The sequence below is a fragment of the Cupressus sempervirens genome, chromosome 8 (genome assembly GCF_028749045.1).
Source record: "Cupressus sempervirens isolate cs-2001-9-10 chromosome 8, ASM2874904v1, whole genome shotgun sequence".
In the NCBI taxonomy this organism is placed as follows: domain Eukaryota; kingdom Viridiplantae; phylum Streptophyta; class Pinopsida; order Cupressales; family Cupressaceae; genus Cupressus; species Cupressus sempervirens.
Window position 1 is genome coordinate 781,003,698 of NC_143125.1, and position 15,330 is coordinate 781,019,027.

The 15,330-nt window shown below is 35.7% G+C and overlaps 1 protein-coding gene across 1 annotated transcript; it reads right to left on the bottom strand.

Moving 5' to 3' along the window:
• Window positions 1-13,535: 13,535 nt before the first annotated feature.
• LOC149544737 (uncharacterized) lies at window positions 13,536-15,126 on the bottom strand. The gene is made up of 2 exons (XM_089796436.1): window positions 15,041-15,126; window positions 13,536-14,477 (listed from the first exon to the last, which is right to left on the bottom strand). The coding sequence occupies exon 2, from the start codon at window positions 14,466-14,468 to the stop codon at window positions 13,827-13,829; it is 642 nt and encodes a 213-aa protein (XP_089652562.1). The 5' UTR covers window positions 14,469-14,477; window positions 15,041-15,126; the 3' UTR covers window positions 13,536-13,826.
• Between the last annotated feature and the right edge of the window lie 204 nt (window positions 15,127-15,330).

A 15,330-nucleotide genomic window follows, 5' to 3' on the forward strand; every position in this document is an offset into this window, starting at 1 on the left:
GCAGAGATCACAAAATTTCACTAAATCCTAAAAAATCAATTTTTGTTGTGACCGAAGGAATATTACTTGGGCACATGGTTTCAAAAGAAGGTATCAAAATCGACCCGGAGAGAGTAAAAGCCATCCAGCAATTATGTCTCCCTGTCAATCGAAAAGGTGTTAAGTCCTTCTTTAGACAAATAAATTTCCTGAAAAAGTTTGTACTTGATTTTGCAGAAACTGTTAAACTCATGGCTAAGCTGCTCAGTGAAAAGCAAAACTTCAAATGGGATGAACTAGCATCAAAAGCATTCAAAGAAGTAAAAGAAGCTATTGTGAAAGCCCTAATGCTATTTCATCGTGATTTTAAAAAAGATTTTATAATATATTGTTATGCTTCTGAACACACACTGTCAGGCATGCTACTTTAGAAGAACGATAAAGGGGAAGAGACACCCATCTCTTTTATGAGCATACCTCTGAAGAAGCATGAGCTTAACTACTCATTATCTGAAAAATAAGCATTTGTTGTAGTAAAAGCAATAAAGTACTTTAGATATTACATTTTGCACTCTCATTTTGTAGTATATGTGCCATCCACAGCAGTCAAAAGCATTCTCACACAACAAGATGTAGCAGTCAACAATCGAGCGACATGGGTAGCAAAAGTCCAAGAATCTGACTTGGATATCCATCCAACTAAATTAGTTCAAGGACAAGGCCTATGTAAACTTATTACAGAAGGAGAGAAAGAAGAATCATATCCCTCTTGTTTGTTTATAGGGCTCAAGGATGAATGGTATTCAGATATTGCCTATTTCCTGACATACGGAAGGTGTCCTAATCACCTCAAAGGGAAAGATTGGCACACACTTCAACTTAGAGTAGCTAAATTTGTTATAATTGATGATACCTTATATAAGAGAGGGCTAGATGGCATGTTTTTAAGATGCATTGGCACTGATCAACAAGATAAGTTGCTGAGAACTTTCCATGATGGAGCTTGTGGAGGCCATTTTTTGTCAACAGTAATAGCATTCAAGATCCTAAGAAGTGGATATTATTGGCCAGGTATGTTTAAATCTGCTTACCATTGGGTTAGAAATTGTGAAAAATGCCAATTGTTCATAGGGAAACCTCAGTTAGTTGCTCTGCCTTTAAAACCTATGATCATAGAAGAACCATTTCAACAATGGGGATTAGATTTTGTAGGGCCTATTAATCCAATTTCAAGTACAGGGCATTCACATATCCTCACCGCTACTGATTATTTTACAAAATGGGTAGAGGTCATTCCTGTTAAAGCAACAACTTCACAAATAGTGTGCAAAATTTTGATTGAAAATATTTTGACCCGTTTTGGCACTCCCAGCAAAATAGTGACGGATAATGCACAAAATTTTTCATCTAGAGAGATCCAGTTATGATGCTATGATCATGGAATCCATTTGTCACATTCTTCGAATTACTTTCCTCAAGGCAATGGACAAGCAGAGTCCACGAATAAAAGCCTAGTCAACATTATGAAGAAATTGGTGGATGAAAAAGGAAAAGACTGGCACAAGAATTTGTATGAAGTAGTTTGGGCTAATAGAATCTCTCCTAAAAGAGCCATAGGTATGACACCTTTCGAACTGGTATATGGAGTTGAAGCGCAACTATCCTTGCCTCTGGAATTAGCCACTTTGAATTTATAGAAGGCAATCGAAGGAGAAGTATTTCAGTCTTCCATTGAGAAGAGGATATTATATCTCCAAAAGATAGAAGAGGAGAGGAGGGAGCTAGTAGATCATATCACAAATCACCAGGAAAGAGTCAAAAAGATTTTTGATCAAAAAGCAAGACCCCAGAAACTCATGAAAGGAGATCAAGTCTTACGATGGGATAAAATGAAAGAACCTAAGGGAGCTCATTCTAAGTTCGAAAGCTTATGGAAAGGACCGTTTGAAATATCTGAGGAATTAGGTTCAAATGCCTTCAAGCTGCAATATCCAAATGGTGATGAACTTCCCTTCTCCTTCAATGGGCAAGATCTCAAACTATACCATCTTTAGGTCTGTGTCACATCTCATTGTAAATACCATCTTTTGGCTTTCTTTCCTTTCTTATTGTGCTTCGTGTGTTGTATCATTGTCTTTTGAGTCAGTCTGCAAACCTTAGACCCTGGGTTCATTCATGATCCTTTTAGTCTCATTCCCCAACTGGAGCCAATTGTTAGCACTTAAAGTTTTAACGCATCCTGGTGTCTTGGTCTCATGTTTGTCATCGAAGTTGAACTTGAAGTTCTGTTTACTTTGACTTCAACTTCAGGTCAGCGTCAATCATCATCTGCCAGCCCAGTTTCTTTCCTCATGTCTGCCTTATTGAAATCGAAGTAAAAGTTGAAACCCATCCCTCCAAAACTTCAATTTAGGTTTAGTGTCAATTTTGTGCACTAACATAAGTTGTATGCAGGTTTTAATTCACCAAATCAAATCAAGGTGGGTCCCAGTACATCATCTCCTGAGGCATGTTAAGTCATGAATAGAAAAATCTAAGGTGGTACATGCTCAAGCTACGATAGAAATTGGAAAAGACTAATATTATCATGTCATGATTATCCAATCGAGTTGCATACGTGCGGATTTGATGGAATGTGTAAAACAGAGCACACGCGGCGTCATTCCCAGTGCATGCCACATTAATGAACAATTATTGCCCTTACTCGCCGAATCTGCCCTGTAATCTTTTGCACAAGCCTACCTTTAAATGCATTGATTTTCGACCTTTTTTCCCACTCTTTCCATTTTCTCCATAGAAATTTCAGCATACTGGATAGGAAGGGTGAATTGCAGGCTGTGTCTCTATCAAGCTGTAAGTGCATTTTTCATTCCCTTCTACATTTCAAATTATGTTTACTTTTTTTTGGGCCATTTCTATTCTTAGCTTCTTTTGATAATCATGATGCTTTTTTTCCCAAAGTTTCCTAAGTTAGAAAAACCACCTTTTCTCAGCTCACTCCCTAAAATTTGTGACACATTCCTGGTAAATAGAAACCTATCTAAAATAGTAGAACGAGCCAAGAACACCCCATCAAGTCTCATTTACCAGAGATTAGTAGAGAGTGGGTTAATAGAAGCTACTACTTTTTTCGCTGCTATCCAATACCCCTAAATATATCTAAGTTGAGTGTGAAAATCATTTCGACCCTGTTTCTGGGTGTGTTAAGAAAACCTCAGGGGAAGTAGTTGTCAAAATCAACAGAACCAGTGTAAATTCTGCCCTCAAGATCCCTCATAAAGAATCCTATGAGCCATGGACATTTGAGGAGGCTGAGCGCCTGTATGCAGCAAATAAAACCAGCTATGGTACCAAGATTGCTCAGTCCTGGCTCCTGAAGCCCACAGAGGGGGGTTCTAGGCTGCCTAAACCATTGACTATCAAACATTTTATCAAAGAGATTGCGGATATTGTCCTCCTGTTGAATAGAATTAAATGGAATGAACATGCTTTCCACTAGGAATCCTGGATGTATTTCTTTATACAGAAGATAGTTGAGGGAGTCAAGTTCATTAATTGGTCAGACCTCATAGCTGAGAACTTGCACAAGGGCTTGATTAATGTGACCAACTGTGGTCCGTTCTTCTTGTCTTCTTACCTAATCTACATCCTAGCGGCGTCCAAAGATTGGGACTATCTCCCACATTCACCTTGGGTAGATGACATGCCTATCTATCAGTATTATAGAGATCTCCAAGAAGACATAGTATGCAAAGAGTTTAAGAAAATCAATGATGTCTTTTTAGGGAAATTGGTTTTTGAACTACAAGGTCAAGAGAATGATAGGATGTCAGAGGAAGCCATGCAAGCTATTCAAACTTATGGTTTCTATTTTATTCAATTTCCTAGATTTACCTATATCAAAGTAGGTGGTTTTCCTAGTGAGCCCTTGAAATTACCACGCTACTATTAAAACTCTATGGTGTTATCAGAAATGTGTAGATAGTTTGCCTCTCTTGTTGAGCCCTTTCAAATTTCTAAAAAATCCTCTTCAGTATTCTTCCCAATTGAAATTGGACAATATAGATGCCCTAGTGTGAAAGAAGCTCTATAGTCAGCCAAGTCATTGACCCGCTTGTATCTTAAACCTTTCACCTCTCGGCTAGATTTTGATTACACTGGCTTTACCAGAAATAATGTCAAAAATGCATTTTCTCTGTTTCACTCCCCACAGCTAGAGGATTTATGGGTGAATTGCCACAATGAATTCAAGGTGAGGAAGAGGCTTTGGTCATGCTTAAACATTAAGCAGGTCATCATGTTCAACATGGAGCTAGATACTTATGGGCTGAAGGATGATGATTGTGAGGAAATAGTTGATCAATTTTACATGGATCAAATTGAATGCATGCCTATTCCGAAGATCAATTGGGAGAAAAGAGAAGAGAATGATGCAAGGATGTGATAGCCAGAACTGCCAAATGGATAAAGTCAAAGGTGGCAGTTACTCCAAGCTTTTCTAAGAAATCTTCAAGGATCGGAGATAAAAAGGTTGCCCAGAAGTGAACTAATCAAAGTGTCCTTGAATTTGTTGTAGGTCCACTTGAAGTTGAACTTGAAGTAGTTCTGAAAACACTTCAACTTCAGGTTCAAGAGGAGACTCCGAAAAGTAAAAGGATAACTCGCTCGAGTACGAAGAAGGCACTGATCGCTAAAAGAAAAAGCACCATAACTGTGGACCTCGAGGCAATGGAAGACCCACCCATGGAAGACAATTTACTAGAGCCTCAGAGCTTGTCAGCAACTGCCGTCAATCAACAGGGTAACCTCACTCTAGTCAATATTTCCTCCACTACAGAAAAAGAACAGGCAACTCCCAAATGGCTGGAGACATCAATGGAAAAGAAGAGAAGCATTGTTCCCATATCCATGCCAATTGACGACCTGGTTGGCAAGTGCCTTGGTAAGACGCCTAAAGTGAAGAAAGTGTGAACAGAGTCGAGGATCAACTTTGACAAAACTTCAGGGCAATGGGTGGCAGAGATAACCACACCACCTGATGGAAGTGCTCATGACTCCATAGCTCCTCAAGATTACCAGATAACCAAGGTCGACCTTGGAAAGGAAAATTGTGAGATAGATATGAAATTCTTCGAAGTATCCAACAAGAAGATTGCAGAAAGGGTGTGGAAAGATGGGCAAGATAAGCAAGAGATGAAGGAAACGATTAAAAGCATGGCTCAGTATATCAACGCTATCCTTCATCCCAAGGCTAAGCCAATCAGTGAGATGTCAGCGATCATTGACGTGTCTTCCCTGACCAACCAACAGTCACTAGAAAATTTGCACAACTGTAAGGCGGTGGCAAAAATAGCAGGTGAGTGGGTACTGGATGTTCTGCATAACACTATCAAACACATAGGTCACTTAGATCAGGCATCAAAGGAAATATTGAATATCTCCAAGAAGGTGGAAACAAGAAATGATGGGTATGAAAAAGAAAGGAATAACTGGTCCAAAATAGTTATGTGGTTGGAAGACGTGCAGGAGCTCGGTCTACAAAAGTTTCAGGTTGAATGCCCTATAGCCGATCTTGATGAAAAAGCCCTGTATGTCATTAAAGATTGTATTGAGTGGAGAAATGAATTGCTGACGCAGGGAATATCTGAGATCAAAGAAGCTCTACAAGAACTCTGAGTCATTCAGTAGATTATTCAGAATGATCTCAAATGGTTCGTCAAGAAATTCATGGAAAAGGATGATGACTCCATTGCCCAATCAGAAGAAACAATTAAAGAAGTGCAAAGGAAATTTTAGGAGTGGCAGGGTAAAAAGACACCGGCTAAGCAGGACTTCTCCAACATGGCGCATACCAAGGCAATGTTGATCATTAACTTAAAGCACCTAGAGATGCACGAGGAAAAGGTCACCGAGCTGAAGAAGATAAAGGAAGTTTGGAAGCAGAGATTTACCTACATTGGCTTGCCACATCAGTCGGTTATCTTGGCCTTCTCAGCTGTGTATGAAACATGGAAAATGACTAAAGGCACGGCCAGTGGAGATAGCGCTGCAAGCGGTTACGCTTGATAGTGTTTTCGTTATCTTTCCTTTGCCGTTTTCAATTCCAATTACTTTTCAAGAATGACAATTTTCTTGGCAAAAAGGGGATTAACTCCTGGCAGGGTAATTTTGGCTTTGGTCTAGCCCCATGCCTATAAATGTAATAATTTTTATTGTTTTAGGGGGAATTTTCTTCGGTAGACTGATAGACAGAACTATTTTTGTTTACGGTTTTATTTTCAGTTTAGAGGTAGCAACTCAGAATTTATGCAGACATATTGAAACTTTACAGTTTGAATCTTGGCTGAAGGTTTTTTGTGAGTAGATACTATTATCTGCTTATTTCATTTAGTATTTCTATAAATGCTAGTTAAAGCTTTTAGCTGTTCCTGTCATCGATTTTGAATTTGTGAATTCTGAGTATTGGGAATGCTGTGAGAAACTAGTGGTTTTATTGCCTGCTCGATGTTTTAATTCTCAATTATGTGGATCATTTTGATAGTTAAAATCGAGTAGTTCTTTTGCATTAAAGTTTGTTTCATATTGATGAAATGAAATAAGTTGTTTCAGCACTTTCAAGAGATCATTTTTATTGTAAAGATCTTTCTGTTGAATCCTTTAAACTGAAAACTTCGATTGCAATAAAGGTAGTTGTGCCTGTTTTCATTGAGGAAATATTAAGCAGAGAATTCCTAAGCCTCTCGGATAGGAATTCATTTGTTAGTTTACATTCTTTTCTCTGTTTATATATATAAACTTTCATGGGAAAAACTGTTCACTAACAGGGATGATAAGAAAATGATGGTGTAGAAAGAAACATTATGGGTATGGGTTTTCAAGGATGTTATAATTGATGGTAGTATGTTTGGAGGAAGTTTGTGAAAGCCCCGAAAGGGCATGTAAATTGTTGCTGCAGATATGGTAGGATATGGCAAGTCTCCTAATTGAAAGCTCACCTTCACCCTATGTTTATGATTCCATTTGTGAATCATTGTGCAAAACTTGGTTGGGGTTATGAGTGTGTTGTAGAAATGTTGTGTTTTTGTTGTTCTTAGTTTGTGAAATTGTTTTGGATGTATCTCATTTGAGCCTTGTTTCCCGTGGCTCGGGGGTGGTCTCCTTGAGGCCTAGGTTGGGAGGTGAGCCTCCATGGTTCAAAAAATTCTATTTCTTGTTTGCAGGTCTTTATTGGAAGATCTTGAAAAAACCTTGGAGCTTTTATTGTCTTTTCGTGTGCCTAGGAGATGCAGATATTCTTTATTGCATTGAGATGTGTGTGTGTGTGTGTGTGTGTGTGTGTGTGTGTGTGTGTGTGTGTGTGTGTGTGTGTGTGTGTGTGTGTGTGTGTGTGTGTGTGTGTGTGTGTGTGTGTGTGTGTGTGTGTGTGTGTGTGTGTGTGTGTGTGAGAGAGAGAGAGAGAGAGAGAGCAAACCCCATTTCGTTATGTAGATCTAAATGTATTGTAAGGGGATGTTAATGACTTAGTTCAACTATCAAATGGAAAGGTTATTTGAAATCTAGTGTAGTTAAAAGTATCTCTATTGTGTTTAAATGGTATGTTGAGTTCACCACCTCTGTGCATTATAGGAGTATCATGGAAGAGAAATTCAATGCAATGATATTGTTGTTTGCAATGTCTCTAATATGAGTGTATGGAGGTGAAGAGTTAATTTTCATTGTAGAGTATGAATTGTTGAGATAATGAATTTGTATTTGGCTCATGGTCATGTTATGAATATCATTCTGAATGTTAAAATACTTGAAAGTTTGTGAGCTATATACATAAGGTATCTCCAATTTTCTAAATCCATAGATGAGAATAATCAGATCTCTTTCATATAAGAATTTTTTCATGTTTCTTTATGTGTTTTTGGTGTTGAGGCTATTGGCCAAATGGAGCAATAAGATCATCAATTTAGATTATCATAACATAATTTAGAAATCTCTAATGTATCACTGCAAAAGATATCATGATACCTTAGACTATAGTAGTAGAGACAAACAAATAGATGACATATAAGTTATAAGGCATAAAACATAAAGCTTGTTGTAGACATACAAATTACTCTCTGGATTTTATATGGAGGAAGTGGAAATAATATCTACTAATATAGACCAATATAATAATCAGAGAATATACTATAGTATCTTCCCAATAAAATAATAGAATACCTAATTAACAAGAATGATATAACATAATAAAATAATTTAAAGGAAACACCTAAAGTACAAATCACTATCATTTAAAATTAGAATTCAAAGAGAATTAAAGATGGAATCCCCAAGTGAGGGTCAACCTAGCAGATGGATGAGACATTTAACAATAAAATAACCAACAAAAAAACATATAACATTTAAATCAAATTGCTGCCCATTAAACACTAGGTGCCCAACACTTGTCAAATCACTACAAAATTAAATAATTTAGATTTCCCACACTCCTCGCCTAGAAAAGAGGGAGTAGGTGCTGGAGAAAAAGGGGGAAGAATTGAGTGCAAGGATATGACTTTGTCAGTCCAAGTCAGCCTAAGTACAGTTTAAGATCTTTTGTTTATTCCATGCATGTAGGTATTTGATGGGGAAGGAACCATCCCATGCACTTAAGTGCTTATAGCGCTAAACAATCTGACTTATGTCAAAAATAAACTCCTTCCTATTCACTCAAGCAGCCACCCACTTTTGTAATAAGGTTTATCAAATTATGGATGAAAGACATTGCTTGGTATGCATGCCAAGACAAGGAAGGAGGTAAATAGCAAACATACTCCATAGACTCATTATGTCAAAAAAACACATCACCTCATTCTTTGGAAGAAGCATAAATGACTAGTTTATGGGCCTTGGGAGTTTCAAATTTTGTACCAACTCCCCCTTACTTGGTAAAAGGCAATTAAATGCGCTTAGCCACATAGGCACCTTGGGATTATGGAGAGATGTATAGGTTGGAATAGAAAAGTATTAGAATAGTTCAGATTTATTAGAAGTAAGAATAATTTCTTGTGTTGATTAGGATTAGTTCTTGGGGATTTGATGTGACAGATGCTTGGGTTAACAATATGTAGATATTACTATAGTTACTATAACACATATATTTATGTTTCATTTAGATGTTATGCAAAGAAAAGACATATATACTTATCAATTGTTAATTATCACAAGAGTAATAATAAAATAAATAAATGCATACATATAATAAGTTAATAAATGAGATTTTTTGATAATGGATGAATCTATCATGACATTATTGGTAAAGAATTACTATAGTTAGGGTAGTATAGTTGTAATGCTTAATATTGAGACATTGATATTGAACATATTATTCAAATTTGAGTTGAGTTAATAATGGTGGAAATAAATAAGAAATAACTAGGATTAATTTAAATCTAATATATATATATTCTTTCGCGTTATCATTTCAAGTTGATGTGGGCTAAGAAAATTCAATGCGGTTTAGATGATGATTAAGTAGTATTAGAAATGTTGAATATTATAGATGTAAGTTAGTGACAAAGATTAGAAAGTTAGGATTAATAAAGACAAAAGTTTTTTTTTAAATATTTAGATTCTTGGGTTACATATTTAGGTTTAGATTATTTTGATTTTATTTAGAATAGGGATTAAGTGACAATTTAAAAGGGAAATAGATTTATTTTAACTCTAAGACATTTTAGTATTAGTATATTTGATAGATTGAAAAGTGTATCATTATAAATGTTATATTGAAGGTATATAAATTATCTTATAACCGATTAAACATTATTAACAATTTTAGCAATCTTAACTTAATATTACATAATTTTAATGTTAAGAAATAGATTCAAAAACAAAATTGTTGGGTTTTTGCCTTGTGGAATTATGGGCATGACAGCATAGGTGTGTTCAAACAATTAAGGCCTTCAAGAAAGAGAAAGAAGGATCTAGAAGAATTAGAGGCTTTCTTGTGTGGTGTTTATTACAAGGCACTTGAGTTTGACATTACATTGATTGAAAGGAAATATGAGTTGGGGTTTTGTAGGAAAATGAAATAAGGTTGGAATAGATGAAATTTCTTCTCTTTACACTATCTACCAATTACAAGCATTTAGAGGTAATTTGAGTCTTAAGAAAATGCAAGGGATATTCAAGATGGATGATCCACACATTCTAAAATGTATCGAAGTCATTTTTAGAGAGGAGTTTAAGATAAATAAATTTAGACCAATAGTAAACTTAGACATATCTTTTTCTTTTATTTCTCAAGAAGTACATTAAGGAACCAAGTAAGAATTTTAGGTGATGAGACAATGTGTAATGTTAAGATGAGATGATGGGATGCTCCAAATAAATTAGATGATGGAGATTGGTGTTGGTTTTTAAACAAGGGAAGGGCTATGGAGAGTGGTGGAAGTCCCTATCCACAATTCTAATCATATGAGGACATGGTTAAGCATGTTGAATAGGAAATGAGTAAATGATTAGACATTGCATCAACATAAATAGTGACATATAATTTTGAGCCTATTATTTTATTTTATTTGAATTAATAAAAAATATAATTGAAAATTTATTTAAAATAAAACATGTTCAATAATATTATATAAGATACTCATATTTATTAATTTCTAGTAAATAAGATATAAAATAAATAAAATTATATTAGAATCTTTTTTTCTTTTTTTTTTTCATATATACAATATCATTAAATATAATTATGATATAATTTTGTCATAATAATATTATATTGACTCCTTTGTCAATTCTATTCCTATTTTGTATTGTTACTCATATTTTCTTTGCTTAATTATTTACATGTGTATAATTATAATAGTAATTATAGTAATAATTTATCATTTTTAAATATATTAAATATATAATAATTATTTGGAAAAAAGAATACACTTAATAGTGTATCATCAATCTTTATCCTTATCTTTGAAATGAAAAGCAAAGAGAAATGGATGGTGGAAATTTCTAATTTTCTTACATTTCTCACCACTTTTATTCTATATGAAAGTTTTATATTCTCAAAAAAAGCCCTTGAAAGGTGGAGTTTCTAGATTTATTGATTTATTTGCGCATATCTTTCATCTCTTGCCTTCTTTGAATGGAATAGCGAAAGAGGAGTGCGAGGTCAAGAGACAGATCAAGGTAGGAGAAATGCCAACTCCATAAATCGTTCTTCACATCTCAGACAATGTTTTTCTCTCCATTTTGTCATGATGGTATTATGACAACTTAAAGGTATTCTCCTTATAGCTTTATTTTGTGCATTTGTTTATGTTATATATATGAGTTTATCCGTTGCTAAGCGTGTTTTGAATTCAAATGAAGATCTGACAAACTTTTCGCCTGATCTGGACAGTGACCTCTCTGCATGAGCCTAGCTATTTGTCTACTGACTTATTGAATATGAATTTGTTTTATGTGTTCATTTGCAGAGAACTGAGATCCTGCGCTGTTTCATCTGGTGGAGAATTGCAGTTTATGGGCTTCTGTTTTACTTGAATAAGAAGTTCCTTACAAGATGTATTTACTTTGCATGCGTAAAATGAGTTGATTGCATATGTTATATATTTTAATTTAATTTTGACATATAATTTTGACCCTGATTAGTTTATCTACTCGTATGAAATAACTGCATAATTGCCTAGTTCCTTGCATTTATGTGTAAGGTATCTCAGACCAATTTATGTATGGTAAGGTTTCTATATTATGTCTGTAAGATTGAAGGCAGTATACACCATTGGCGTTACTAATCCCACCTTTTTGTTAGGAATGATCTTTTGTTTCTCTTTTGCTGATGTGGCATGTTTAGTTAAAAGATCAGTCCTTACACCTTAACCACAGAAAATCATATGCATCTCTCTAAGCAATTTTCAAATTCTCTCAACTACCAAACAATCTTTGGATGTTCTCGTGGTTTATACTTTCATTAAAAGTTCAGTCCTGTAATAAATTTTCAAATTCTCTCATGGTTTATGCTTTCATGCACTCTCTTCAATAAGAATTTGGTTACAAATATCTGATGGGCACAACAATGCATGTAATAACTGCATAGATTTCTTAAAAGAACACACGAACTATGACACCATTTCATTTGTTGCAGATCGTGGGTTTGAAGATTGTGTACCTCTGATGGACTCTGAAATTAGGGCTGGACTTATATCTACAGAGTTTAATTTTGAAATTGATGTTGGCTGGGAAAGATTTGGAGAGTTTGTGTAATATGGATGACATGATTTGCTGGGATCAGGTATTCGCTGAGGAAGTTCAATTCACAAGCTACAAAGTCCTTTCAGAAATGCCGGGTACCCAGATCGGCAAATCAGCAGATTCCAAGTAAAGAAGAAAGTTGCGGTGGATTTCCTTTCAGAATATTGGGTGCTCTAAATATTGTTTGGAGAGTGGTTTAGATGTTTGGCCACTACTTGTTTGAGTCTGATCAAGCTAATACTTTACTAAATTATATCCTGTGTTATTGTCGAACTTGAAAATTTGGTGTTTTTTCTGTCCAAATATTGATAGCTTACAAAAGTTTTTTGTGCTGCCCAGTGCCCACTAATAGGAGATCTTTGCTCAACCGATGGAATATAAATTGAACAACTACTTCACTTTGCTTCTGTTTTGGTTGACAATATATATAGATTCCTCAGTTTTATATTCGGTGTGCATCTGCTGCTGTTTTGATTGAGTTTTTGTGGCCCCGAAGATCTTTATAGATTACATTTTTGGATAGAAATATCATGAAATTAAGAATGTTTTTTTTTATGCCCAGGGCTTTTGCCCAGCGTTAACTCCTAAGGAATTTGCCATTGCAGGCACTGTAACAGCCTGACTTTTCAGAATGGCACCGTATTAAATTTACAGCCATGGCATGACTCTCTCATGAGATGACTTTTTAATTTGGTATGGTTATCATAATAATGTGGTGATTGATTTTGATAGCTAATAGTGGAACATTGAGCATTACACAATGATTATTTGTGCTTTCTGTTTCCTCATAAAACATGGAATAAGCAAGTTGGATACGAAAATGTATTGCGCCATTACTGTGAGATTATTTCTTCAAGAATAGGCTTGCTTGAAAAATGAAACAATAATATTAAGTTCTAATGTGAAAGAGTAGGGAAATCCATATACAACAGTTCAATTGCCAAATTTGTATATTCTAAAACAAGAACGATCTGGCACGTATATACTACTGTGGAATAACCAAATTTGTACATAGAAAATTTACTGGACAAGCAATGGAAATAAGGAAGTGAGAAAAACAATTGCAACAGTTGTATTTTGCTCTATTATTTTTCCCATAACCAAAATAACCCGAGGAGCAATGAAAACAAGATAAACAAAAATCGTCAACCACCAAATGAAAGTAAGATTCATTTCACAGTTCAAAACAAATAAGTATCTAAGGCTAGGTATGCAATTCTTTGCAGTTTGTACAGCATAGGTGCTGTGCATGCCATCGGATAATCAAACGCAGGAAATCGACAGAGAATAGGAAACGAACATTAAATATCTAGCAACTCAATAGATTTCACATGAGATATTCACAAACCCAAATTTTGCGATTGCATTCACAGGTGATGTCCAGCTTTCAAAATTCAAACATATAAGAGTTTTAGTAGAAATCCGAAACCCTAATCTGGGTTTGTCAGACGACTAGCTAATCAAATATGGTCCTATTGGAATGTTAACGACATCCAAATTCAACACAACATAAGAAAGAAAGGGTTTTATTTTTTGGTCTTGGAATGATTACCACATCCAAAACCCTAATCTGAGCTTGTCGAAGGACAAGCTAATCGAATATGGTCCAGTTGGTATTAGTTCTGCGAATTGGGAATCTTCCTTTTCCGAGAAGGCTGTTTCGGAGGAGGAATCCTGTCAGAGGGGTAAAACTGATCAGAAGCTTGGCATTCATTGTCACTGAGGTACATCCTCACTGCCTCCTCGAGACCAGAATCCTGCAACTGGGCCATTTTGAGCCTACCACTCTTCACAGCCTCCGCAAAGTTTCTGAAGTCGGCGACGCAGTCCTTGCAGAAGTTAATTATCTCCGTGTGATCACCGGCGCAGTCAGGAAGCCGAGAATGGCCATCCTTGCACTCCAACTGGCGTCGCACAAGGAGAGTGTAGCATTTCAGCACCTTCTGTCCTCCAGTACCGGGCGTGTACGCCGCTTCACCTCTCTTCTGTGTTGCGTCAACAAATGTTTTGAAGATGTGGAGGAGCACCGAGCACGCAACCGCGGCCTCCACGTCCGTTTTGAAGCTCTTTATTTGGATGTTCTCAGCATCTTTCTCGGAAACCGACATGACTTCCTTGGGCTTTCGCATCTCGGCGAAGAAGCCCAACAATTTTCCGGTCTTGCGGTGAGATTTCCGGCGCACGCCGAAGAAACTTGACCGGCACTGGGCGGTCATTTCTTTCGATGGGCCATCTCCATCTCCACCTTCGACATCCATTCCTCCTTCCTAACTTGCAAACACACACAAGATCCATGTAAGCCGCTCCAAAAGTACACTTTCACAGTAACGAGATGCATATCAGTGAACCGGTCGAAACCAATGTAAGACTTGGAAATATGTCTTAAGTGTTGAAAGAAACCGTGTGCCCTATATAAATGGCTCTCAAATTATTACATGAACACACATAATATATGGAACCGAAACCCAGGAAGCTAAAATTGGAGGTTAAACTCACGATAATCTGGACAGACAAACAAGGCAAGCAAATACGCTTGGAAAACGGTTTAATGGGAAGATCCCGAAGCAATGATTTTCAGTATTCTAAACCTTGTTAAACTCAACCTGGTTGATAAATGAAGGAAAAGAAAACTGTTTATAAAAACGTAAGTCAGATCTGGATTTAAAGAGCTAAATAATAAAATCACTGTTAAGCACAAATCAATTGATAAATCATAAGCATATATAAAGGAAAAGTTTGTATTGGAAACTATTCATAGACACTTAAATCAAATCTGGATTTGAAGAACTAAAAATAAGTCTAGTTAACAATACATATCTGTAATACTCACTGAGTCACTACTAATGCTTCAGCTTTCAAAATCTGCTTACAACATCAACAAAATCTTCTTTAAGACTAGCTGATATATCATTAATCTGGTCTATGGATTGATGCTAAGTGAACTTCTGACCTCTATTTAAACACCAAAAGCTAGGCCGACAAAATAGACAAAAGAATATTTTGTAAAATGAATATCATTTTTGCATTAAAGAATTGATTCTTTTAAGACCAATAATAATTTTTATTTATTTAAAATATTTTTGTAAATGGTTCAAATATCAACTCTTAAAAATCAAAAAA

Excerpts from the sequence above, each read along its gene's own strand:
- LOC149544737 (XM_089796436.1), bottom strand. The coding sequence starts at position 14,468 with ATGGATGTCGAAGGTGGAGATGGAGATGGCCCATCGAAAGAAATGACC.